Genomic DNA, 27,025 nt, shown 5'->3' with positions numbered 1-27,025 from the left:
TGTATATGAAATTAACACCCACAAAGGAAGATAGCACTATTGGCTTATATATTTAATTATTTATTTCAGAAGTCCTAATTATATTCCCATACCTCTCTGCCCTGATGCCCATGTAACTTCTTTGTTCAGAGGTATGTCTTCCTTTTCAAAACATACCATCTTCTTCATACAACCTCTCAATGCAGCAAATTTTTCTTGCTGAGGAACATATGTCTATTTGCTTTTCACTCTCAAGACAGTCTCTTTTACAACGACCGTAACGTTTGGTGCAATGATCAGCATCCACCAAGGTACATGTTGCTACGGTAAAAGAAGAGTAACAGAAATTACTAATCTTTTATTTAAGCATATATTACTTCTGATTTCATAGAGTATGATATGTACATTGTACCAAGTTTAGAAGATACCAAAAAAAAATACACAAAAACTATCTTATACCCCCATGTATATGCAAAATTAAAACTTGTTTTAAAATTAATATATGATTTAAAACTTCGTGACATATATTATTCTTCTCAAAAAGATTCAAGATACTTTTAGAGCTACATGACAATGTATATAATCTTTCAGCTGTTTTTGTACAATCATATAATATCTCGGCTCACTGCAAGCTCCACCTCCCAGGTTCACGCCATTCTCCTGCCTCACCGAGTAGCTGGGACTACAGGCCCCCGCCAGCACGCCCGGATAATTTTTTGTATTTTTGGTAGAAACTGGGTTTCACTGTGTTAGCCAGGATGGTCTCGATCTCCTGACCTCGTGATCCACTTGCCTTGGCCTCCCAAAGTGCTGGGATTACCGGCGTGAGCCACCGCGCCTGGCCCATATCTAAAGTTTTTAATATTTTAGGATTATGATAAACAATGTGGGTTACATATTTTAATACTTACATGACATATCCTTATGATAGTTGTAAAAAAGTTTAATTTTAGGGTTTTAGTACTGCCACAAAAATATATGCAATTTTCGCCCCATTGCAATTTTGATTTTTATGTCCTTATTTATGTTGAATACTTTTCCTTCTTTTTATAAAATTTTTTACATACTTTGTTGATCATATAATTGGAATTTTTAAAAATACATTCACAAAAATTTAAAAAATATATTGTGGATAGTAACTTTTATCTGTCATATTTGTCACCAGTTGGTCTTCCTTAGTTGTTATTTTCTGTATTGTTAGTTAGGGATTTTAAACAATAACACTTTCATTACAAGACACATAAATATTCAATTTAAAAATGTAAACAATTTTGCATTTTTATATGCAGTAATGTACAAAAATCATCTATTTTAATGTGTTATTTTACTTTCAAAATAAGAAATTCTTGCATAGAATTTTTCATCGTAGTATATTATTTATTATAGTATTTTTCTCTTCATATCAACTGTACTTGTCAGATATGTAGCTAACTTCCTTTCTTTTAAACGATTAAATAATTGTTCCACACTATTTATTAAAATATTTTCTCCATCTCTTTAAATGATTTTCACTATATGCTTAATGTTGTTATATGCTAAATTCTCACAAACTAGATCTCTTTCAGCTATCAATGGCATTTTATGAATATAGCTACGGATTTTTGAAACAGAAACAGCTTAGATTACAAAAATGTATAATAGAAAAAGCATGTGCTTTATTATATTTTATTTCTTTATGTATAAACTTTAAAAATAAAATAAAACAAACTTGCAGAAGAGTACCTAAACATAAATGCTCAGCTAGGAGTGTTATTAAACACTAGGGACCTATGTAAACATTACCCAAGTCAAGAAACAGAATGTTTCTGGCACACTTGTGCCCCCTTACAATTACTATTCCTTTCACTCTTTCATTTCAAAAAAAAAAAATTGTCTTGATTTATATTTTGTTTAAGTCTGCTCATGTTAAAGCTTTATGTGAACGCAACAGCACAGCACATATATTTTTACATCTCATTCACTCACAATTTTGTTTTTGGAGATTTGTTCTTATTTTGCATAACTGTAATTCTTCCATTTTCATTATCATATAGTGGACTGTTATATGCATATACTAAAATTTAGCCTTATCTGCTGATGAATATTCAGGTTGTTTCCAGTTTTTGAATACTTTTGTACTTGACTCTTGGGGCATATGCTCAGGCATTTTTGTTGGGCATATCCCTAAGGGTGAAATGCAATGGCAATGTGTCTGCATAGCTTCAACATTAATAGATAACGCCAACCCTATTTTCAAATCATTGGTGCTAACTTAAACTTCCAGCAGCATTGCATAATACTTTCAGACATCTAAAACCCAAGAAATGATTGATATTTTTAATTTATTAATTATGATGTGAATGTAATGACACCTCATATATTTTAACCCATTTTATATTTCATAATAAAATGCCCATTTTTCTGATTACCAAAAAAGGGCAACATATTTTCTTATGTTTACTGACCTAATAAATATCTGTTGTTTAGAAAGTGATCCATCTTTGGTTTTCTATTGGGCTGTCTTTTTTATATTGTTTTATGTATGTTATTTATATATTCTAGTTGTGTTCCTTTTGTATGCTAAATGTATTGCACATATTTTTCTCTATATAGAGCTTGCTTTTTTTTACTTGATGTTTTTTGATTTACAAAAGTTTCCGAATTTTAATGTAGTCAATATTATTTTTTCTACTGATTAAGAAATACTACTACTTGTATGTCAAAATTGTTAATAAATTCTTTTACGTTAACTTGTATGGTTTATTGTTTTGCCTTTTTCCATGCTTGCATCTCAGGTTATTTGGAATGAGATTTTGCATGTGGTAAGAGGCAATAGTCAAATTTCATTTTTTCTTTGTATGACTATGCAATGAAACCAGTCCTATTTATTGAAGAGCTTATTTATTACATTGTTCTGTAGTGCCATCTTTGTCTGTTTCTGGGTTCTCTATTCTACATTGATGTATTCAAAAATGTATATGTATTAGGGAATTTTTGAAAAAATTACATCATAATGAATCTGAACAGCAACAAAAAGAAATAGAAAATCTAAATGTTTCTAAATTCAATAAGGGAATAGAATCTATAATAATTAAGCTTCTACAGAGAAAATACCCAGGCCAGATAGGTTCACTGTTGAATTTTAAACATTTAAAGAAGAAATAACACCAATTATACACAAACTTTTCCAGATAATAGAAAATAAAATGATGTTTCTAACTTATTTTATGAGATCAAAAATACCTGGTATTAAAACTGATCAGGACATTACAAGAACGAAAATTAAAGGTGAACCTTACTCATTAACACATGCAAAAATTTCTGGTGCTTAATATCCTCACATGATCATTTTGATATCTGTAGCATATATACTAATATATCTGATAAAGTTTAGTTCTGCCTTCACTTTTTCGTTACAGTTTTATCAAAGCTTTATGAATTTTGTTAGTCTTTTCAAAAACTAAAATGTAGCCTTTTTTATTTTCTCTAGTTTCTGTCTTCCACTTATTATATTTAATTATGTCTCATTACAAGCTTATAACTGTCATTTTAATTTGATTTTCTTTTTTTAACTTCATCAGTTAAAATTTTACATTTTAGTTTTAATTCTTTTTATATATATGGATATAATTATATTAATTTCCTTGTAAACCCTACTATGAACTTTAATTTATCTCATTTTTATTACCATTCAGTTCAAAATATTTTCTAGTATCCATTTGATCATCTTATAGATTCTGTTATTGATATTCCAAGAAATATACACTGCTGTTCTCAGTTCATTCAGTTTCTCTAGGGTCTAATTGATTTTAAGCCTTCACTTCTGGGACTTATAAATAAATTTAATATATTATAGTTTTCTTAAGAATTTAAATACCTAGAAGAAAACGCAGCCCAAAAAAGTTGAAAGATCTTATCTTCATTATCTCATTTTATCTGCATATCAATTTGGAAAATGAGGTAGGTAAAGTACACCAGTGTAATGACATTATCAATGAGAAAACCAAGATTTGATATAATCAAGACACTTCTTTAATTGATAAGATTGCATTAAAAATCTGCATTCTACAATTAATAATTTATTATTTCTATTTCTAATGAGAAGTTTTACACAAATATAACAGAGACATCTATCTTACCTGGTAGAATGAAGGTCACATAACACAGAAAATAGAGATAGTAAAAGATCCTCATTCTGTAGAAAGAAGCTGTTGAAAGATTTGGTAACAGAATGCAGAGACTAGAGAACTTTCCAAAAACCCAAAAGACATTTACTATTTATAGTTTTCTAGTGGAAGAGAAACTCTCATTATCCAGAAATTATTTTAATTTTGTGTGCCTGTCTCTGCTCCAATGACTATGGCTGTGGGCAGAATTACCCAAATTGAAAACACTTGAAAATAATGGAGCTTTTGGGAGGCATCCCTCTGTGAATGATAGCTGTAAACACGGCATCTTCATATCATTGCTAATTAATTAATGATCAACACAAAGGGGCATCCATGGAATAAACTTAAGGTAAATATTTTTTTACTACTTCAGAAATAAAACAACAGAACATTGTCCATTAATCTGCTGATTACTTTTCAAAATTTACTGTAGTCACTAATCTGGTGTGTCAATTTATCAATATGCCTGCATATCAAAAATTTTTAATTATATCATGTTATCCCATTAATTTTGCCCAAATTCTTCATTTACAAGACCCAAATATTAAGCCTCACATTTGTCACTAATTTCTGTTACATTTTTTTCAGACATAACTTACATATTCACGAAACTCTTGTTTTCTTAGTAAAGCTCAGTAATTCTCCACTTTTTTTAACATTTAAATATTTTATTACATGCACATAATGAATAATGAGAAGAGACTTCGTAATGAATAGCAATAACTTCCTGCCCACTAGGCCTTCTAGTGATTACTAACATAAGAACAAGGATGTAGTTTATATCTTATCTTGGCTTACCAACCAGAGTACATCTCTTGGTTTCTGCTAAGAAAACTACAAATTTAGATTGCTTGCACTCTTTTCTAGGCTATCTTTATCAAATATTTTGAAGTTATGTTAATTTTTTTTTAAATGTTATAGGTTATCTTCAACAAAACACTTACATTTTTCCTATCAACCATAGTTGCAATATTAAGCCTTACTCATTTAAAACGAAAATATTTGCCCTCTTGCCAGTTACTCCAGCAATTCTCTCCATTTTTCACATCCCATTCATTTGTTGCACATTTCCTTTTATGTTGTGTAAGATAATATGTGTACTCTGTATATAATTAGAATTAAAACACATGTTTTATTTTTAGACTGTAATACAATAAGCATTACCAAATATTTTGCCTTTTTCTATGTGCCAATTATCACAACACATAGATTAATCAAAGATAAATGCTCTTGGTTTCAAAGTCAAATTGACATCATTATTAACATTATTACTATCAATAATTTCTTTTATGTTTTTCTTATCTTCTTTCTGCTTTCTTTTTTCTTAAGTGTTTTTGTGTTTTTATGTTAATTGTTTCATATTTATTTAAGTCATTGTTGAAAAGAATTTCTTCCTACAGTTTTCTTCCTGCATCTGGACAAAATATAAATAATAGGCATTCCCTATCTCCAAGTTTATCTCAGTAGCATAGGTGATTCCTGAGATTGCTTCATTCTAAGATTTTCTAAACCTGCCCTCCTGAGTTTAATTTACTGTGATCTGGATCTCGTGTCTTTTTGTTGTTGTTGTTCTTGTTCTTGTTTTTCTCCCTCCAGAATTGTTTTCAGAAAAGATTTTTTTTTTAATTAGAATTTCATTTCCTTTCTAAAAAATAGTTTTATTCTGCCCTCACATTTAGTTATTTGGATGTTAAATCTAGGTTCAAAATCATGTTCCTTCAGAACTTGGAAGCTGTTACTCCACTAACATCCGGCATCCAGTCTTCCTGATGAAAACTCTAATGCTGGGATAGCTCCTTTTAAATGTTTTTATTTCTTTCTCTGCTCCTTTTAAATGTTTTTATTTTTTTCTCTTTTGACGTCATTAGGACATTGGTTTTCTGATTCAATCTCCCAAACTTTATGATTCACACATTTCTTGGTGTAAATTTCCTATGAATAAGTTATCTTTCTGGTATTGATGAGCTTATATCTTTCCCCGGATCTGGGAAATTTTCTTCTCTTTCTCTATTTTTTTTTTTTACTGATAAGTTCTTCCCTCCTTATTTGTTTGTTTATTTTCTCTCTTTTGGGGATTGTTTTTAAGTCAAACATTTAGCTATTCCTCTATAATTTTCTCTCTTTTATGTCTATTTGTTATTTTTTGATTTTAAATAAATCTTTTACTTTTATATTTAGCTTTTGCAATTTTTAGGCAAACTTTTTTTTCATTTGCTAAAAAAGGAATATAAGTGCCCTTTTCTGTTCTCTGATCATTCTTATGTCATAGAATAATAGTCCTGTATTATAGATGTAAAGGTTTCTTGAATACCTCTGTAAATACATTTTAGAGAGGTTTAGTTTGTTTTGTTTTACATTATATTCTTTTCCTTGATCTGTTTTCTCAGAGTCTAGCATTCTGTTTGCCATTGTGATCTTAGACATTCATGCTGCTGATTTTACTTATATGTTGGATGAATAACTGAATACATTGTAGGATTTCCTTGGTTGTCATGCATGTCTTTTCCTCTCTGCAATGGAATTCTCATGGTAAAGTCTGTGAATGTGGGCTGAATGGGCTTCCTTACTAAACAAGTAGAATGCCTTAGGACTCCCTATATCTTGAAGAAGAAACCTTGCTATTTTTCCAGAGGCAGAAGTTTCTATACCAGAATCCTTAGCTCTCTCCACAAGATTTTAATTATTCAATTAGATTGTGATTTTATTTAAACAAAACTAAAAACCTCACGAGGGAAGAATTGTGGAGATTCTGTAATTTTTCTTGAATAAAGAAAGGCTCCTTGGATTTTTTGCAAGTCTAGTTAATTTGCAGAGCTCTTTATAAAGTGGATTTAGGCAATTTTGTGACAATCTTTTTCTTACTTTTATGGAGAAGCAGATTTTCTAAATTTTTTGCTCCATTTTTCCAGAAGTCCTACCCATAATTTATTGCTTATTGCTACTTAACAAAAATTTCTGTAGTTTGAAAGTTAAGCTGTGTTCTGGTTTATATTCCTGTGCAATAAACCACTCTAAAACTTGTTGGCTTAAAGTAGAAGAAAAACACAACATTTTATTATGCTCATCAATTGTGTGTGACAAAAAATAACATAGGATATAATGGGGTATGGGGCTACTTATTTTCTTTATGTCTGAAAACTCACCTGAGAAGACACAGCCTAGGAGTGATTTCATATTGGCTAACTCCTTCTTATCGTCCTTTGTGGGTTCCAGTTCTTCACATAGAATTATTTAAATCCTATTCCTTGGGATTTCAGACTTTACCACCTCAGTCTGTCGTCTTTCATTGGGTGATTTTATCTCATTGCTTTAGTTAATGGCTCGACAAATCTATATTGGAAGCACATTTTTGTTTCTTGAGCTTTACCTATGAATATAGCAGAAAAGTATAAACTTAATATGTCATAAATGTTCCTTTCCAAGATTGCTCCTCTGACTATATTTTCTAATGAGTAATCACATTGTTAGGCCAATGTTTCAAATAAGAAAACTGCAAGCTATCAGTTTCTCTTAAACCTAAAATTCACTGAAACTCTTTGATTTCTTCTAAGTCAGACCTCTGTCCTAAATTTTTATACCATCCAAACTGTTGTTACAGGTTTAAGTAAGAAATACATTTGGTGGCCGGGCGTGGTGGCTCACGCCTGTAATCCCAGCACTTTGGGAGGCCGAGGTGGGCGGATCACAAGGTCAGGAGATCGAGACCATGGTGAAACCCCGTCTCTACTAAAAATAGAAAAAATTAGCCGGGCGCAGGGGCGGGCGCCTGTAGTCCCAGCTACTCGGGAGGCTGAGGCAGGAGAATGGCGTGAACCCGGGAGGCGGAGCTTGCAGTGAGCCGAGATTGCGCCACTGCACTCCAGCCTGGGCGACAGAGCGAGACTCCGTCTCAAAAAAAAAAAAAAAAAAAAAAAAAAAAAGAAATACATTTGGTGGATACTTTAATTTCTGAATGTCAAGTTTTACTGATGCTTTATAATTCATAAGAAAGTTTATGTTAAAGTCATTTTAATATTATAAAAGAAATTAATATGGAATGTGGAAACTTGGAAACCCATTGAATTCATTGAAGACAAGGACAAAAACAGAAGCATTAAGTACTGAAGTATAAGATGAAAGAAGTTAAATAAAATTCTTGAGGACCAAGAGAGAAGACCCTTGGATTGGCAGCCTATGTTTAAGATTGATTATAATAGTCAGCTCTGGATGTTAGAATTAGAAGTGACTTTTCTGTTATCTTTGAACATTTCTGTAATGTTCTAAATTTTCAAATTATTTTAAAATTTTAAAAACTCTTAAGATGTTTTTAATTTGCTTTTATCCTGATCATGAAATTATAAGTATATATGTAAAACAATATAATATTAGAAAGAGTAAATAAATCAGTCATGAACCCATCTCTCCAACATAACTACTCTTAGGGTTTAGTGTTTTTCCTCCTGCTGTTTTTCCTTTTTGATGTATTTTTACATGGGTAAGGTGTTAACATATTTCATTTTACTCCCTTTTCAGTTTGGTTAGCTCTTTATTAAAATTATTTTTATCAATTTTCTGTTATTATGTGATTAGCATCTATATAACTCTGTGTCCAAGAAACAAACACATTTATATGGAAACTATGAGAAGGTACATAAACCATAATTTATGTTTAGTATCTCAAACATCATATGGAAATAAATGTTTCTGTACCAGGCAAATAAATAGGTCAGAGATGAAGAGAAAAAGGGTCAAAAGTCCTCTGTCACGTGGGTGGAGATAAACTTCTGCCAATTTAGTGAAGAAGATGCTACCACTCTTTTTTTCTTTATTTCTCTTGTACTAAGTCAACACTGAACTCTCCAGACATGATATAATTGTGTAATCTAGAATGCCAGAGATCAATCACTTAAATAAAGATTGATAGATAGCAAAAATTAATTTGTATTAATAATATTATTATGATGTAGTGTTATACAGTGTTTTATAATTGTAATTTATTTTCGGTAGAGTTTAGTAGTGATTTTGTTAATGATTGGCTTTTGGTAGTCCCGTACCACACAGCAGGGCTTAACATCACAGTAATAATGTACATATTCCCAGGTGTTACATTCCGACTTGCAGGCACCACGAACAAGTTGACATTCTCTTTTTCTCTCTGCAACTTCTCTTGTTTTTTTCTGTGGAACTAAGAAAAAGTAGCTATGAACATAAGTCCAGATTTAATATCCTTAGATACAGAAATGAATAAAGTAAGCTCTTTAAAATGTAGAGTTAAACCATTTTGTTCCTGAAATCATGCCCAAGCAACTCTATTAAATTTTTCCCTCTATCAGCTAGTATAATATACTTATTTATGCAACAATATTGCTTTTGTCACCAACTTTTTAAATTATCATTTTGTAACTAGAACATTTTTAAATATCTAATTTTTGTATGCTTCCTCAAGAGTAAAGAGAAAAAGACATGGAAGAAATAGTCTACATGTTTTGTTTTCTAAATAATCATCCACCTCTAACCCCTTTTCTCTCTACCCCTACCAATCATTGGGTTGGCTGTAAAAAGCTTAATTTTGACAGTAGCTACAATATCACTTGGTAAAATTGATTTTGAAACAGAAGGCAGTAGGAAGTATCTAAAAAATTATAGTGTCATCACACAAAACAACAAAATAAATAAATTTAATTCTACATCTCAGGGAAATTTTTTTTTATTATTATTTTCTCAACTACCAGTTCTATTCATTTCTTCCTCCATGAAAAAATAAATTGCCTTATAAGGAGGTCATATGAAATCTCCTAAGAATAATGTATTTGTTTCTATTATTTTCAGAGTAAAGTATTTATAAGAACATTTTGCCCTTTGTATCTTTTCTATAATAACAAATATTACCTGATGGACCACAAGACACAGTGAAGACAAAGGTCAGAAAAATACAAAGCATCTTCATTGTTGATGCAGTTACACTTGAGAGAAGTTGGGACAGAGCTCAAAATGTCTCCGAGTTGAGCTAGTCTTTGGTAAAAGAAAGGTGGGCTCTTGTTTTTATAGCCTTCTTGGCATGATTACAATTCTGATTAATGCTGCCTTTCCTGATTGAGTGCATATTCATGTAAGTATTGTGAAATAGCAAACAAGTGTAGTAGAGAGTTTAGTGCTGTTACAACCTGGGTGAGCCAAACGTGAATTCATTTCATTTTTGTAACAAGGGGGTTAAAGTATTCTTGGTCAGTAAATAATTAAAAGCACATAATCAATATCATTTACATTTTCAACTACATGCTTTTTTTGAGTATTTATTATGTACCAGGGGCTGTTAGTACTTTATATGGATTAATTCTCATGACAAATTCTATAACATTGGAACATCTTAATTTCCAATTGAGAAAACTGTGATGCAGATTATCTAATGGCTCACAAATTATATATGTAGTCATTGGTGGAACAGAGATTGATTATCAGGTTATATGATGACAGAGCTCTTTCAGCCTCCACCCTCCTCATTCTCTCAACTGTGTGATGGGTTTCCATCATGTATATTCTCTGTACACATGGCCTGAACCATACACTGTTTCTGGGACTCAATTTTTCAACAAATAGAAAATAAATATTTCTGTATCACTGTTTTAATTCTGTTATATTAGCAATTATCATAGTTGCACCATAAGAGTAATCAGTATCATTATTTACATGCCATGTAATGATGACTCAGTCATGAGATTACCTTATTAATAGTAGACAGCAGTGTGTTAAGAATCTAAAGAACACTAGATTTAGATAGGGAAAACCAATCTTGGGGTCTGGTTCTCAGTTTACCATCTGTATATTTGGAATAAATATTCATCTATCTAAGCCTTAGGATTCTCTTCTTCATGGCCAGATTGGTAGGACCAATCATATTCCGAGTTTTCATAGCAAGGATAAGTAGAAAACATGTAAAAAAAAATTAATAAGTAACTGATAGATGAATTTAAACAATTTGGTCCACTTTCATAAATCTAGAGCTGGGTTTTTAAATTAAAAAAGATGTATCCTTACAACTTAATGATATTATATTATCATTAGATGAGATCATAATTTATATTTATATTTATATTTATACTTAATTTATATTCTAACTCCCTCTGTCATTGAGGGAAACAAACTAGAAATATATTCTGTAATCTGAGTTTAAAAAGCAGCAGTCCGGTCCTCTTGTCTTTTGTGTACTTCATTCCTCACTCAAAAGGTACCTATGTATTTATAGCCAGACCACGAAAAATCTATTTTCTCAATATTTTCTCCCTATAAAATGCTAAAAAGAACACTTTGAACTGTTGGCGATTTAATAAGACTAATTGAATATAAGCAGAGAAAGATAGCAATGGCGAATTTTAAAAAGCAGGCAGTATCATAGTGACAGCGTGCATAAGAAAATGACCTTGGACAATAGGGCCCATTTTTGCTTGAGTGCTACCATATCCAATTTATCTGTATAAAATAAGCCACTTCCATTGAGCTGGCCCATCAGCTAAACTCACAAATTGCATGTTTTCCCCTATCTGTTTAAATGTGAAGGTGCGTCAAATTATGTCTGAATCACACTGAACAAAGGTAAGGGTCTCACTTCTCCCAGGAAGATACGTAAGTAGAACCAAACAAGATGCATAGAAAGCAAGTTAATTGAGTTGTTTATTGATTATAATGGGCATCTTATGGTATAATTGGGAAGAAATCCAGATTCTAGATTTCTATTTACAAAATCATTTTTATTTGTTTCTTTTTGTTTTTTAGGGAGAAAGAGACAAAAACAGAGAAAATTGGGTGAGAATGAGATCGAGGTTGTGATTAAGGGGTTGTAATTTTTTCAGTGGAGAAAGACAGAGGCAAAAATAAAGAAAGTTGGGTGAGAATGAGATCGGTGTTGTGATTAAGGGAAAAAAGAGGAGGTACAGAGAAAATTTTTAAGAATAGAGAATTGACCTGAAGTGTGTGAACTAAATAGTAAGGTGGATGAGCCCTCATATTTCTACTTCATTGAATCAGAATTTAGGAGTTTGAGATTTTTTTAAAGTTTTATATTTCTCCTTACGATGTTAATCATAGGCAGTAATTGTATAGTTTAGAACTACAGATAAGGATTTTTGGAGAGGTAAGTTCTTTGTAAAAGAGAGGGTGGTTAGGCTTTACGGATGTTCGGCTGAAAAATGCCTATGAGGGGAACTTTTCCAGGCCAAGAGGTGGATGTTGGGAATACAAGCAAAGGGTACGATGCTGAGAAGAGAGATTGATCAGAAGAATGTACCAAATGCAATGCTATTCTCTTACAAGAGCTGCCAATCAAAATTTTGATACTTTCTTTAAGTCTTCTGCATAAAGTATTGGTTTGTCAGTCAGTCACTGGGTCTCAGCTTTCACATTTTAGGAATAACAGCCTAAAACAACATGTGGTCTCTTTGCAGAGTAAAACCATAATGCCGTTCCCATTCTTTGCTCTTCACTACCAGTCACTGCGTTATTCCAACTCCTCCCCACCCCCAAACACAAAACACAGTATATTTCAATGAACTGATGGCCACAAAACTTTAAAACTAAAGTAAAATAATCTGTTACGTGACTAACTCTATATAACAGTGATATTGATTGGCAATTTGAGAAGTTTTCAAATCTGAAAGAATCATACGACATTTATTATACAGATGAAGCTAATAAGAATTACTAAGAAAACACAAGATGGCATAGGCAGATGCCAGAGGCTGGATCGTCTGCCACAACTTTTACTTCCTTCCACTCCAAAAGCTCTTATGTCAGCTCCAGTGCGGAGGGTTCATATATTCAGAATCCCTGAGTCTGAAAGACTAAGCTTCTGTCATGCCTGATTCTGCTGCTAACAACTATTAAATGCTTGTTGCCTGCAGGTACTAGTTTATATAATTTACATATGCTAATATCTTTATAACCATCTTTTCTCTTTTTGTATTTTTTATTTAACATAAGGCTTGGTTCTTGCTAGATTCCCAATAGGGAATAATGAATATTTAATTAGCATTGACTAAATATTGGTTACTGCTTTAACATTCTACAACTATTATCTTAGACATAATAGCAACCTTATGATTCAGGTACTAGTTTTACTGTCATCATTTTACAGTGGTGTGATTGAAACTTAGAGGCGGCCAGGCGCGTTGGCTCAAGACTGTAATCCCAACATTTTTGGAGGCCGAGAGAGGTTGTGGTGTGCCCAGATCATGCCACTGTACTCCATCCTGGGCAACAGAGGGAGACTCCGTCTCAAAAAAGAAAGAAAGAAACTTAGAGGCATTCATTTAATTACTTGTTCAAAGTTACTGTACTAGTAATGACCATTGCTGACATTAGACTCCAAAGCAGTCTGATTCTTGAATCCATGTTCTTATCGAACACACTATAATCAGTGAATATGTGCATGAATAAATTTCTGAAAGGCAATAATGAGCTTCCCTAATGTCCTTATAGACCTGTTTATAGCAAAGCTTACAGCTATTTAAATTTTGGTAAATGGTAGATGACTGATGGAAACTGAAAATAAAAGATGAATTCATGCCGGAAATAGCAGAGAGATTAATTAAATCAGTGGTTCTCTGAACTTGACAATTTTTGAAATCACTTGGAATGATTAAAAAAATACACACCCTGAGCAACACCCCTGAATGGTATCATTATATTATTTGGGAGGGGTGGTCTAGAAAACTACATTTTAAAATATATGCCCCCACCTCCATCATTCTGATATTTACCCAAGTCTAACAGCACAGATTTAGTCACACTCTATTTTGGTTGGGCATGAATTCATCTACATCATTTCTTCCACTTAAGTCTCTTCACTCCCCTTCTTCTAATTATGTGATGCCTGGAATGCAGATTGTGGCATTTTCTTCATCCCACCAAGCTCCAGAGAACGTGAATATGCATGTGATTGTGGACAGACCACCTAAGTACGTAAAAAAAGTAAAAGTGTCCTTTTTACTCCTCTCTGGCTGTGTGCATTGGGCAAGGTACATACCCTTTCTAAACATCAGCTTTCTTGGGGGTACTGGGAATAAAATTAGTCATCTAGAAGAGATGAAGAGTAAATTTTGTAAAGTAAGTAGTTGGTACCTAAACTAATGCTTCTTCCCTTTAAATTCTTACCCTTTACATTTGACTGTACTAATAGCTCCAGGAGCCTTAAGCCAGAGTTCTATCAGAAACTTTCTTCCTTTGATATTTTCTTATGCTTTGTGAGTCAGAAAACTACTTATGAAAGAAATTACGCATGTGTGTGTATACAATAGTGTATACTATATTTACAGTTGGAAAAAAGCAAAAACAAAGAGTAGGAATAAGACAACTAAAATAGTTAAAAATATCTGAAAATATTTGTCTATATTTTCCACAATCCTTACAGAAATATGTCCCTTGCTGATGCCACATGTGAAGCATAATTTTTCTTCACTTCTCCATAATATGAGGACCTTACATTGTTAAAAATGACCACAAGCCATATGAAAGCTGAGAAAATAGCAGCTAATATGAGCTCCTATAAGAATTTACTTTTAAGAGCTAAAACTACAGAACAGAGTCTTCAATTGCATGCTTGCATCACTTTGAAAGTGGTCCACAGACTCTCATAAATGAAGGAACAAGATTTATAAAGTATTTCCAGGGATCCTTTAATACAATTCCCTACTTATGAGCATCTACACCCTTGATAAGTCACCTTCATCTGGTACCTTTTGATTAGATGAACTGTTTAGACTATAGAATAAGCCTTTTCTTTGACATTAGAAAGGTTCAGGTTTGAATTTCAGGCATGTTTTTACCACCCAAGTGATCTTTTTAAAGTCCCATTTCTCATCTATAAAATGGTGATTGTAACATCAAACTTACTGAAATGTATTGCATATTAAATAAGATTATGCATGAACCTGATAAAAAAGCAGTCATTAATAATTTTTAAAAAAATACTGAGTTCTTACTCTATGTAGGCACAACTTGACACTCTAGAATACAGCAGTAAGTGAGAAAGACACCGTCATAGCCCTTGTAGGGTTTACCACAAGTGACATGAGTCACACAATAATCAAGTAAATTAGTTATTTCAGATATTAATTACTCTGCACAAAATTCAACAGTGTGTTAGAAACGAGAGGAATGATTATCAAGAAAGGCATTATCATAAGTGATCAAAGATAATTTCTACCATCCTAGGAAGAAGGTGTCCAGCAAAGAGTGTTTCCATCAGAGAGACCAAGCTAAATGTTTCTGAAAGCATAATGTGTGTGAAGAAGAAAAATCAGGCCAGTGAGATAATGTTTAGTGAGCAAAGGGGCAAGTGGTAGGTGTGAGGTCAGGGAATGAATCCCACAGGGCATTTTACTCCATGATGAAGTGATGGATTTTATAAGTTTGGTGGATGCCATTTGAGTGTTACAAATTCTGGAACCATCAGGAGGGGAGTAGAAGTAGAGTCAGGCAGGGAGGTGATTTTGGAGACTCCTGCAGGGTTCTATGAGGGAAAAGATGGTAGCTCGGATAAGTTGTTTATCTGAGCTGATTATCCATTTCTCCCTTTGCTCTTAACTGTCCCCATGGGTTTGCTAGGTTCTCCTCACTGTGAAGCTGTCCAAACTTTTGTCTCTCACATCTGACCACAATTGAGAAGTGCCTGTTTCAATGTTCTGACCTATTATCTGATCATTAATCATTGATACATATCTGGTATTTCCTCCCATTTTCCAGTCAGCCTTGAGTTGAACTCTCTGTGCCTTCTAATGGAACAATTCTATAATAGGATATGCTGAGCTATGTGGGAGTTTAGAGCCACGGGTTTTTCTTTTATCTCACGATAAATGTGCACTTGAAGGTACATTTGCATCCCCCAACTATGTTACCGTCTTATACAGAGGAAGAAACAGAAACTCTGGTGGGGAATATTTCTGGTTAGCTGAGAGATGAGTAAACACTAAACAGAAAAATGATGAGAATAAACACTTGAGGAAAAAGACAGAGAGGAGAGAGAAGAAAAGAGAGGAAAAGATAAGGAGGAAAGAAGAGAGAAAGATTGGTTAGTGAAAGGATGCAATTTTGATGTCACTAAAATAGTGTTTCCTGAACTGTGGTGTGCACATAAATCACCTGGGTTCTTGTTAAAATGCAGATTCCAGTTCAATAAGCCTTGGGCAGGGCAAGGATAACCTTTTTTTTTTTTTTTTTTTTTTTTTTAAACAAGCAACCTTGTAGTAGAAATGCTCCTGGTCTGTGAAGCACACTTTATGTAGTGAGTATGTAGTGAGGCTCTAGAGCACATCATTTAAGCAGGTACTTACACTATCACAGTTGTGCTATTGGTCCTCTCACCAGTACGTATGCAGAGAAGATACCCCCAGAATGTGGTGACTAGAACATGTTAGAAGTGCATTGTTGGCCGGGCGCGGTGGCTCACGCCTGTAATCCCAGCACTTTGGGAGGCCGAGGCGGGCGGATCACAAGGTCAGGAGATCGAGACCACGGTGAAACCCCGTCTCTACTAAAAATACAAAAAATTAGCGGGGCGCGGTTGTGGGCGCCTGTAGTCCCAGCTACTCGGGAGGCTGAGGCAGGAGAATGGCGTGAACCCGGGAGGCGGAGCTTGCAGTGAGCCGAGATCGCGCCACTGCACTCCAGCCTGGGCGACAGAGCGAGACTCCGTCTCAAAAAAAAAAAAAAAAAAAAAAAGAAGTGCATTGTTGCAGTGATAACTATTCTTTCATTCATCTTCAATGTATGTTTTTGTTATGGTGGAAGTTGAGATGAAAGCAGAAATATGAGCATGCATTTTGGTTATGCAGTTTTTAAAAAACTGAAATTCTGCAGTTAGTTTCACTTTCAATCAGTGAAGTGAGTAGCAGTTCAGAGAAAAAAAAATCAATTAGGGAAGGATGCAGCTCTCTTAGGCTATTCCCTCCCATAAGATACAAATTAAAATGTTTAACAAGAATATGTGTTAGAAAAGAGTTACAGCCAGTATAAATAAAACTGAATGATTTAAATTTAGGTTCAGATTTCAGTTTAGAGTTAAAAATATAAAAAATAAAGAATTACTATTTTACCCATAAACTTAGGGCTACCAGTCACCGCTTATGACCCCTTTCAACCTTGATGTTCTCAGTCACAAGTTTGGTAATGTTCTGCTGAATTAATCATTAACTTTTTGTCAGTACTATTTTACCAGCCCTATGTTTACTTGGATCATACATAATAATCTGGAAATTACTTCAAGAATACCCTTCTATAGTTTTCAAGAAAAATTCCGATAAATATGTTACACTTATTTGAAGAAATGTGTACCAAAAAGACGGAAAACATTAGAAATACCAATTTCCTGGTAGGTTGGTGGACTTTCTTAAAACAGGAAACTGTGAGATTGTATATATAAAACTCTTTAGAGTTTGAATGAGTTATTTCTTTATAATTATAGTTGATTCACTAAATCTTAGAAGCTAATTGAATCTATCACTTATCGAGGAGGAGTATAGCTGAAAAAATTTCACTAGCATGGCTTAAACAAATTAGAGAATCTGTATGCCATCATTCAAGTCTTGGTATTTTTCAAGACTGTTAAGTTTCATAGTGATTTCATGGCAGTTCACCCTGAAACTCTAGTTTTTATGCAGACAACTTTATTAACTGTTTTTAAAGTATCTCCCCAGCTTTCATAGTTATTTATAGAAATATAATAAAACAATGTGGGTGAAATTTATTGAACAATTTGTCTTTCACCCATGGACATTCTACTTTTGGACACCCAGCCCACAGGTCTCCCACATCCCCTGCAGAGTCTGCTGTGGCTTTTGTGTTCTGCTTGATGGCCATTATGTTCTCTTTTGAAGTGGCTAGTAGGTCATCGCCACCTTGTGACTTCACTCACAACTTTGTGGTTTGCTCATGGCTCTGAGGTTCACTGCTATTTTAATGATTGTGCACTTGTTACCTCATAATGGGGATCACTTCTGCTCCGTGCTTCTGTTGCTGTCATTGCTTCTCCAGCTGAAGTCTATGCCCCTCTCTCCTGAACAATTTGATGACTCATTTTTCATGGTCTCCAGATGGCATATCCAACATATACTCTTCTTTTTATACACATCCTTAGTGTGACAGCTATAATCTTTCATGTCACTATCCCAAGCAATGTTTCCTTCCAATCCTCAGTCTTGCATGGAACTACATGACTGTGGCTCTATGGCTCTTGCAGGGGTTGGTTGTACGTTCTCGCCTTCCCTTCTTACTCATATCACTCTAGCTTCATTTTCTTCTTTTGTCTAATATGTAGAGCTGTCTCATTCTAGAGAGAATTCTACATAATTTTAACTATTTTAAAAATTAATTCTATTTAAAACTTCTGTGTATTCGTAGCAGTAAGAGCTCTAACTTAGCTCTCTCTGCCATATTATTAGATTTGAAAATCTCTGAAGTTTTTTTTTTTGAGCTATAATTTTGCCCAGTGAAATAAAGTCTCAAGCATGGTGTTGGAAGGAAACTTAAAATCTATCTATCTATCTATCTATCTATCTATCTATCTATCTATCTATCTATCTATCTCATATACCTAAAACAATACTAAAAGAGAAAAGAAAGAAGATCTCAATTTTCCTACTGCCTACTACATCAGCAGGAAGCCTAAGCAATAAAATCAATATTCTTTCCTGAGTCTGTTTTTTTCTCGATAACTGAGTCATCCTTTCCATAATTTGCAAATAAAATTTGAAAGTTTATATGCTTTGCCCTTCGAACTAGTGTATTTCACCTCTTGAGCATATGATGCATTCTGTTGATTGATCATATTGTAGGTGGCAATTGAATATAGCATCTGATATGTGTAGCCTATCTGCCCACACACACACACACACACACACACACATTGAGAAATAAATCATCAAAAATATTTCTCTGTTCTGTTTAAAATTATCATTTGCAAGTAAGAGAAAACCACTCAATATAGCTCAGAAAAAAAAAAAAAAAGATTTTATTTCAGGGTTAAAAACAAGTCCGATGCAAATTCAGCAAGCAGATTATGCAAATTCAGCAAGCAGACCTGGGGAAGTGGGAGCTGGAATGGTGTACATGTGAATCATCTCAGTTGCTTTCTTTTCCTGTCTGCTCTTTCTTCCGCTGGCTCATCTGTTCCATTATCATCAGTCTCACAACTAATTCCCTTACATCCTTAGTGCACATGTAGCACCATCACATCATCCCATCATCACATCATTGAACATGATTGACATCAACTTTCAACTCATGTTCAATACTGATTGCTGTATCCCCTTTTCCTTTGAAATACAAAGTAGACAGATCACACACCTTTAATCAAATAAAATATACAGAAGTGCATTAAGTAAATAAAAATTATTTCTGGTGACAAATAGGTGAATACAATCAGAATGAACATAAATATTGCCATTCACATATACTAAGTAATTGTGCCAGGCATGTTTTATAAATTTGGAAATTAGCTGTTGCTACTTCCATTTTACTTATAGGAAACCAAAACATAGACAAGTTAAGTAACTTGCTCAAGATTACATGATTCATAAGAATAGGTCCCAACTAGCCCACAGGCCATCAGACTTCATGCAGTGTGACATCAATGTCCATATTCCAAACACTGCTTCTCTCTGTAGCAATACAGCTAAAGCAAGACAATGTTAATCAAAAAGTGAGCACTTACAGGTGAAATTGTAGAGAAAAAAAGCCATATGAGACAAAGACTAATCATGCCTGGCAGATAATTTATTGGTGAAAACGATTTCCTGAGGAAAAATATATGGATGTTTATATAAATGCTAGACCTACCTGGTAGCAGTAAATTTATTTTGGAAATGAAATCATTAGGACATCATTTTCATTTTATTTAGCATTTAATCCCCTTCTAACTTCAGCTCTTCTTACTCTACTCTCACTGAGAAAACGTTTGTAACTTGGCTTCCCATGCAATTCACCTACAAGGAAAATGTATATATTGTAAGCAACACAAATGATTAATATGTCCAAGAATATAACTTACTATAGATATGAAATTGGCACCCTGAATTAAATAATTTAGGCTCAAATTGTCAATGAGTTTCCTAAATCTGATACATGTTATGATACTGAGAAGATAGACTTTTTGGCAAAGCAGAAATTGAGTTGGAATTACATAAGATAATAATTGCTTTTTAAGAATGCTATGGGATAAATGTGCAGACTTTCATGACAATAGCTCTAGCTTAGCAACCAAAGGAAAAGCTTACTAAAGTATTTAGTGTGGGCCTGCATATTGCCTTTGTGGCAATGAAGCACTTTTATTACTGTGCAGCCTCTCAGAGCAAAGAAAGAGGAAAAGTGAAGATAAAAATACAGAGAGGTTCAAAAATTCACACTTGCCAAATTATGACCTGAATCTAGGCAGTCTTGTATATTTATAGTGGGGTGTGTGTGTGTGTGTGTGTGTGTGTGTGTGTGTGTGTGTGTCTTATGAGGGAAAGGATAGAAATGTCTGCTTTCTATCATCTTAAACCCTTATTAAGACAATGGGAATGTTATTATTTTGTCTGCAATAATTTGTGCAGGGGGATTGTGGTGATGCTGGTATTACAACATTTAGAGCACCTAATTTACTCTCTTCTTTACCTTGTTGCTCTTCTTATGGTGGGCATGTGAAATTAGTTTAATTTGGCCTAAGGCAGCTCCATATGTTGAGTCCCTACATAGTGAACTGCAATATAACTTTGTACGTAAGCCAAACAAAAGCAACCTTGAGTATAACAAATAGCTGATTTTTCAGCCAATCACAACCAGGCAAGTTTCAGCCAAGTCATCACACTATGTCCAAATAAGGCAGATGCCTTATCACACTATGCCCAAATAGGTAATTTCTCCACTTCGATTTTTTTTTGTCTGGCCTCTAAAACTCAATACTCACATTGTTGGGGTGGAGCTCTCTACAACTCTAGTGGTTCAGGGTGCTGCCCAATTCATGAACTATTATGTCCTTAAATAAATTCTACTATATTTAATTTGACTAAAGTTTTTATTTTTAATGGTGTAGTATCAAAAGAGGGATTCAAAGAAGACCTCTGGTGACCCCAGGAGCACTGAGTGACCAGCAAAAGTGATTGCCAGCATCGATTGTGCCTATTGTTCTCTTGGAGCAACTAGAGGTTGTCAATGAGTTCCCTGTAAGATTTGAACTCTACGCATTTGTGTTTTGAATTACTGAAGTTTATTTGAGCAATTATTTTAATGGATTGGGTCCAAGATTGGATTGGACCTGATAACTAGCTGAAATGGATCCAGTTGGAGGCCTCAGATAGGTAATTGAAAATAAGTTTCTTTAAATCTAAGTTTAGGATGCCAGGAATCTGGGATTTATTTTCTAGGGTAACAGCTAATTCGAGATACAAAAATTTACGGACCCAGAACCTGTGTGGTGTCATAAAAATGGATTAACACCTTCCTAAGGACAACTTGGGATTACAGTGTCCACAGTGTGGAACTTTTAGAAAAAATTATTCATTTGTAAGGCACATTAGAAAAAAAATCTAAAATGTCAAAAAAGCAATGAGATACATTCTCTGATATTCAAAGGTATCAAAAATATTTAAAAAATCAAAGTTTGACTCTTTAAGAATATAGTTTTTTGTTTGTTTCTTGTTTGTTTGTTTTTGTTTTTGTTTTTGAGATGGAGTCTTACTCTGTCACCCAGGCTGGAGTGCAGTGGCATGATCTACAAGCTCCGCCTCCCGGGTTCAAGCAATTCTCCTGCCTCAGCCCCCACCAGAGTAGCAGGGACTGCAAGCGCCCACCACGATGCCCAGCTAATTTTCTATTTTTAGTGCAGACACGTTTCACCATTTTGGCCAGGCTGGTCCCAAACTCCTCACCTTGTGATCCGCCCACTTTGGCCTCCCGAAGTGCTGGGATTACAGGCGTGAGCCACTGCACCCACCCAAGAATATAAATTTTTAAAATCTTAAAAATATTTTCCACAAATAGTAGTCAAAAGCTTTAACCATCAGGGTAAGTAATCTTGCTTCATTGGCATGGCCAGAAAAAAAATTCAACTCTAGATATTCTTTAATGCATTAGTGAGCTTTGTGTTATTATGCTTGTCACATGGCTAAAATATTTAAACAAAATCTATAGGATCTGTTTGAGTTTATATGTTTACATATGTCTGTATTATGTGTATGTGATATTTCCCTATATTCTTCATGGTACAAATTAAATTCTAAAAATGTTTATTTAATTGACTTTAAAAAAGAAACACTTACGTAAAATATTTTTTACACACTTAGAAAGATAGAAAGTAACCTATAATGTTTTTCAGGTTCACGTGATCTGGCATACATTTCGGTAAATAAAAACTAGTAAAAGTGTGCCAGCTGGATTAAAACAGGAATGTCTTCAGAGTTGTTGGCGTTAAACATAATACACATGTACAGTTTTCTAGGTTTATTAGTAAAATCATTTTATATTACCTCTACATTTTAAAATTTGTCTGTAAGAAAAAACAACTCCAACTGATGGCAAGCTAGCTGTTTAATATTTCACCATCCCGAGAATTCCAAGTATAATTGCTAAAAACAAGTGAACTAAATAGATGCATGTAAGATAAAATTCCTATTTGAAAGATGTGCTTCTTATACCAGAAGGTTTTAATATTCTTATTATGAAGAATGGAAAGTCAAGGCTGAGGGAATTCTGCGTAAATAAAAATTTAATTCTCACTTCTTGCTGAAAAACCTAAGAGGATACAGATAAAATTTTTCCTCCTATACAGTTTCTTATTACAGATAAATTCAAGATAGGTGGGACTATTAGTAAACATAGTTTGTGCCACACTGAAAAATTATATTACAAATAAGCACATGCTCCTAGAAGTTACAGTTCATAGATTTGAAAGTCTACTCTGTAGATGCTAGTGTGGCATATAGTTTACAATTGCTTGCTTCCTAGTGTTTGCTAGAAATTAAGGTCATTAAAGACTAAGAATTCTAATGAATATATGTAAATAATGTTGTTAGAAATGAAAAGGGAAACAACTTTATATGCAAGTATATGAAAAAGACAAGATGTGCTTTTGGCAAGCAAAGCTATAAGGTATGGAAAAGTGTTTGGTTGTGTTAAGGAAAAAAAAAAGTAGTGTTTATCATAAAGTACAACTGGTTGTTCCAGTGAAAAAGAGAAAGTGTGAGACTAAACTGAATAGACATAAGCAAGTCGCAGAAAATTTGTAGCACAGGAATTTTGGAAAATAAATTTTATATGTGAACAAGCTAAGATTAGAAGAGAACTATTAGTAAGCCTTTTCTAAAATTGAGCATTAATATCAAAAGCACACTAATATAAAAATAGAATTTGATTCCATGAAAAAAAAAACAGTTTTATTGAAATATTGGTCTGCTTTTAATATAAAATTGTAGCAGGTTATATTTTTTACCTTTTTAGGTAATTGGCCCAGAAAAAAAATTCAATATTTATCAAGATGATCTGCTATACTTCATGTTATCTTTTTTTCTTTTTCTTTTACTTTAGGTTCCAGGATACATGTGCAGAATGTGTAGGTTTGTTACATAGGTATACATGTGCCATAGTGGTTTGCTGCACCTATCAACCCGTCATCTAGGTTTTAAGCCCCGCATGCATTAGGTATTTGTCCTAATGCTATCCCTCCCCTTGTCCCCTGTGCCCCAACAGACCCTGGTGTGTGATGTTCCCCTCCCTGTGTCCATGTGGTCTCATTGTTCAACTCCCACTTATAAGTGAGAACATGCAATGTTTGGTTTTCTGTTCCTGTGTCAGTTTGCTGAGAATGATGGTTTCCAGCTTTATCCATGTCCCTACAAAGGCCATTAACTCATTCTTTCTTATGGCTGCAACTTCATGTTGTCTTTTTCAGGCTTTTGATTACTTAAGAAGACTGAGTCTTGTCTATTAAAAGATCTATTATTTTTCTACAACTGTGTAAATTTTCATATTTGCCTTTGAAGTCTTTAACTCTTACTCTTGTTAACTGAATGATTATTTTTCAGAGTAAACTGTGATTCTATTTTAACCAAGTCCTTTAAATCTTTTGACATTTTTGACTTTCCAAAATCAAATACTTAGTTAACATTTTTGACCTCGAAATAACTTTGGGAGGTTCCAGTGGGCCACTGGAATACCACAAAAGTTTCCTCTGTCTTTCAGAGAGTTGATAAACTAATTAGGCTTATTTAGCACGTTAAATTGAATGGAAAGCATTGTGAAATAATAATTGATACTGAACCTATATTGAGTTAAATTGTATAGATATGTTATTAATATGTATTTCATAAATTGTATGAAATTCTTAGAAATCTGAAAGTTCTGGTATAATGCTATCAGTGACTATTATAACTATTACCTTAGAACATTGTATGTTACAGAAACAACAGAATTTCCTTGTCAATTGTGTTTTAGCAAACTCTCATCAGATTTTTAACCATGGAAATTTTAAATATTGTCATTCACAGAGAGCTAATTATTTTACTCTGGTACTTTCTCGAAAGTTTTTGCAAGTAACTATAAACCTAAAAGTGTTTCATCTCTGAGAAGATTCTATAAAAGTCTCTAACAAGTATATGTTTCTGATAACCTTACTTTCTGATAATTGGACTAGGTAAGAATTTCCAGAACTTTAATGAAAAAATGAATTCATTTATAAAACTGTCAACTCAACTTCAAGCAAAACAAGAATTCATTAAATACCAAGAGCATGCTTTGCCACGGTTTTATGCCAAGTAAGCTGGTACTGAAATTGTTAAGATATGCAAGTTAAATAAACTCTGTAAGATTAACCTAAGTTAATTTACTTATGATAAGCTATTCAATAAACAGTGTTTTGCACTTGAATTGGAGAACAAACCTGTCATTTCAAAGAAAGTAAATTCAGTGTTAAGCATGGACTCATGGATAATCTGGATGGCTGCCTGGTCCATCTCAAGTTCTGTAACATCATTAAAATTTTTGCAGACTCTGACTCATTATGGAAGAGATAAAATTATTCAAATTATTAAAACAATTGGTAAAGTTACTGTTTAAAATGACTAAAATGATTTATAACTAATGTTTGGTTTGTCAAACTCGTAATTCTGGTAAGACAATAAAAAATCAAGTGGTATGTTTCTGGCACATGATGGATTATTTGGACACTTACAGATGTATTTCATTCTATTTCCACTTTCAGTGCTGGTTTTCTGGTTATGTAGAAGCTTTCCCATACAGAAAGACTGATGCTATAACAGTAGATAAAGGTCATTAGAAAATATGTTGATAGTTAACATTTCTTGCTGTAGTTGGATAAATATGTTTGATATGATAGAAACTCAACTGTAAGAAAGGAACAAACAAGATACTTGCTTAAAACAAATAGACTCCTCTTCTGACTCATTTTTTTGACATATTTTAATTGATTTGGTTCATGAGAGCTCCTATGAAGAAGTGCACTTTAACCTCTTGATATTTTCTTCCTGATAGCCATCGTAACAGTCTCCCTGACAAGTCATATTCTCTCACAAGTCATAAGTGCTAATATGCAGCCATCTGTTGTGTGTCAAATGGTCTCACTGCAGTTAAAATAAGAAAAACATAAGGAGAACATAAAGAATCATTCAACTACCCCAATGTCATTAACTGTGAATTTCATACTGAGAACAAACAAGTCCATTCTGATGGTGACAGAGAGTGGTGCCAATGCCCAAACTTTTGGTTATTCTTCCCAAATTTAGAGGCTGATAAAAGGGGAGAATTGTCATTGAAATTTACCCTGAGGCTGCCTCTGTACCTTAAGTCCCTACATAGTGAACTGAAACCTACCTCAGTATATAAACAAACCAAAAGTAAGATTAGGATTATTTAAAAAAATGTCAGATTATAGCCAATCACAACCAGCCAGGCTGCAGTCAATCACAGGCATCTAACTCATCACACCATGCCCAAATAAGGCAGATGCCTAGTTGTAGCCAGTCAGGTGATTTCTCTACTTTGCTTGGGTTTCAGTCTATACAAGCTTGCTGCTCACACTGCTGGGCAGAGCTTTCTGCGCCTCTACTTGTTTAGGGTGCTACCTGATTCATGAATTCTTTTTTGCTCAAATGAACTCTGCTAAATTTAATTTCTCTATTATTTTTCTTTTAACAGGTTCAAATCTCTGAGCTAGATAACATAGAAGTAAGCTCGTAGAGTTTTTCCTTAGAAGGGATTTAAAAAAATGGAATTGCAATTCTGGAAAGGTGAAACTGGAGATACAGTGAAATGATCAGAGATTGCTAAAGGTTTGTGGGGGACAGGGACAAAGGCTAAGCACAAGAGACTTTAGGGCTGTGAAAGTATTCTGCATGATACTTTAATGGTAGATACGTGTCATTAAACATTTGTCCAAATCCAAAGAATGCACAGCACCAAAACTGCACTCTAATATAAACTATAAACTTTGGTTGATAATGATGTGCCAATATAGGTTCATCAGTTTCAACAAATATACCTTTCTGTCAGGAGATTTTGATGGTAAGGAGCTTATGCCTACATGGGGGAAAGGTGTATATGGGAACACTCTGTATTTTCCAATCAAGTTTGCTCTGAAAATAAGACATATATTTAAAAAATGAAATAGCAAATAAATATTCCTTGAAATAATTTATAGTCGCAGATAAAAAGTGTTTTATTTCAGCTTTTTTATTTTAAAAAATGAGAAAACTAAAGCCCAGAGAAGTTAAAAAAATTCCAATTTACCATTATTAAATTATTAACAATAGAGAGATGAAGCAAGATGGCAGATTAAAAGGCTCCATCTATTGTTCCCCCAGCAAATATACCAATTTAACAACTATCTAACCATTAAAAAATAACACCATTAAAACCAAAAATCAACTGAGCACTTATAGTAC

General features: G+C 33.6%; 2 protein-coding genes across 2 annotated transcripts; both read right to left on the bottom strand.

Annotated features, from left to right (window-relative positions):
• Positions 1-145: 145 nt before the first annotated feature.
• Positions 146-4,152, bottom strand: DEFB114 (defensin beta 114). Its single transcript, NM_001193390.1, is given in 2 exon segments — positions 146-300; positions 4,098-4,152. Coding segments are annotated over 2 exon segments (210 nt in total).
• Positions 4,153-9,100: 4,948 nt separating this feature from the next.
• DEFB113 (defensin beta 113) lies at positions 9,101-10,053 on the bottom strand. The gene is made up of 2 exons (XM_078001078.1): positions 9,996-10,053; positions 9,101-9,291 (listed from the first exon to the last, which is right to left on the bottom strand). Exons 1-2 carry the CDS (start codon positions 10,051-10,053, stop codon positions 9,101-9,103), a joined length of 249 nt encoding a protein of 82 aa, XP_077857204.1.
• Positions 10,054-27,025: the final 16,972 nt, after the last annotated feature.

This window comes from Macaca mulatta, chromosome 4, assembly GCF_049350105.2.
Source record: "Macaca mulatta isolate MMU2019108-1 chromosome 4, T2T-MMU8v2.0, whole genome shotgun sequence".
Taxonomy (NCBI): Eukaryota; Metazoa; Chordata; class Mammalia; order Primates; family Cercopithecidae; genus Macaca; species Macaca mulatta.
This window is presented reverse-complemented; position numbering and strand designations above follow the sequence as displayed.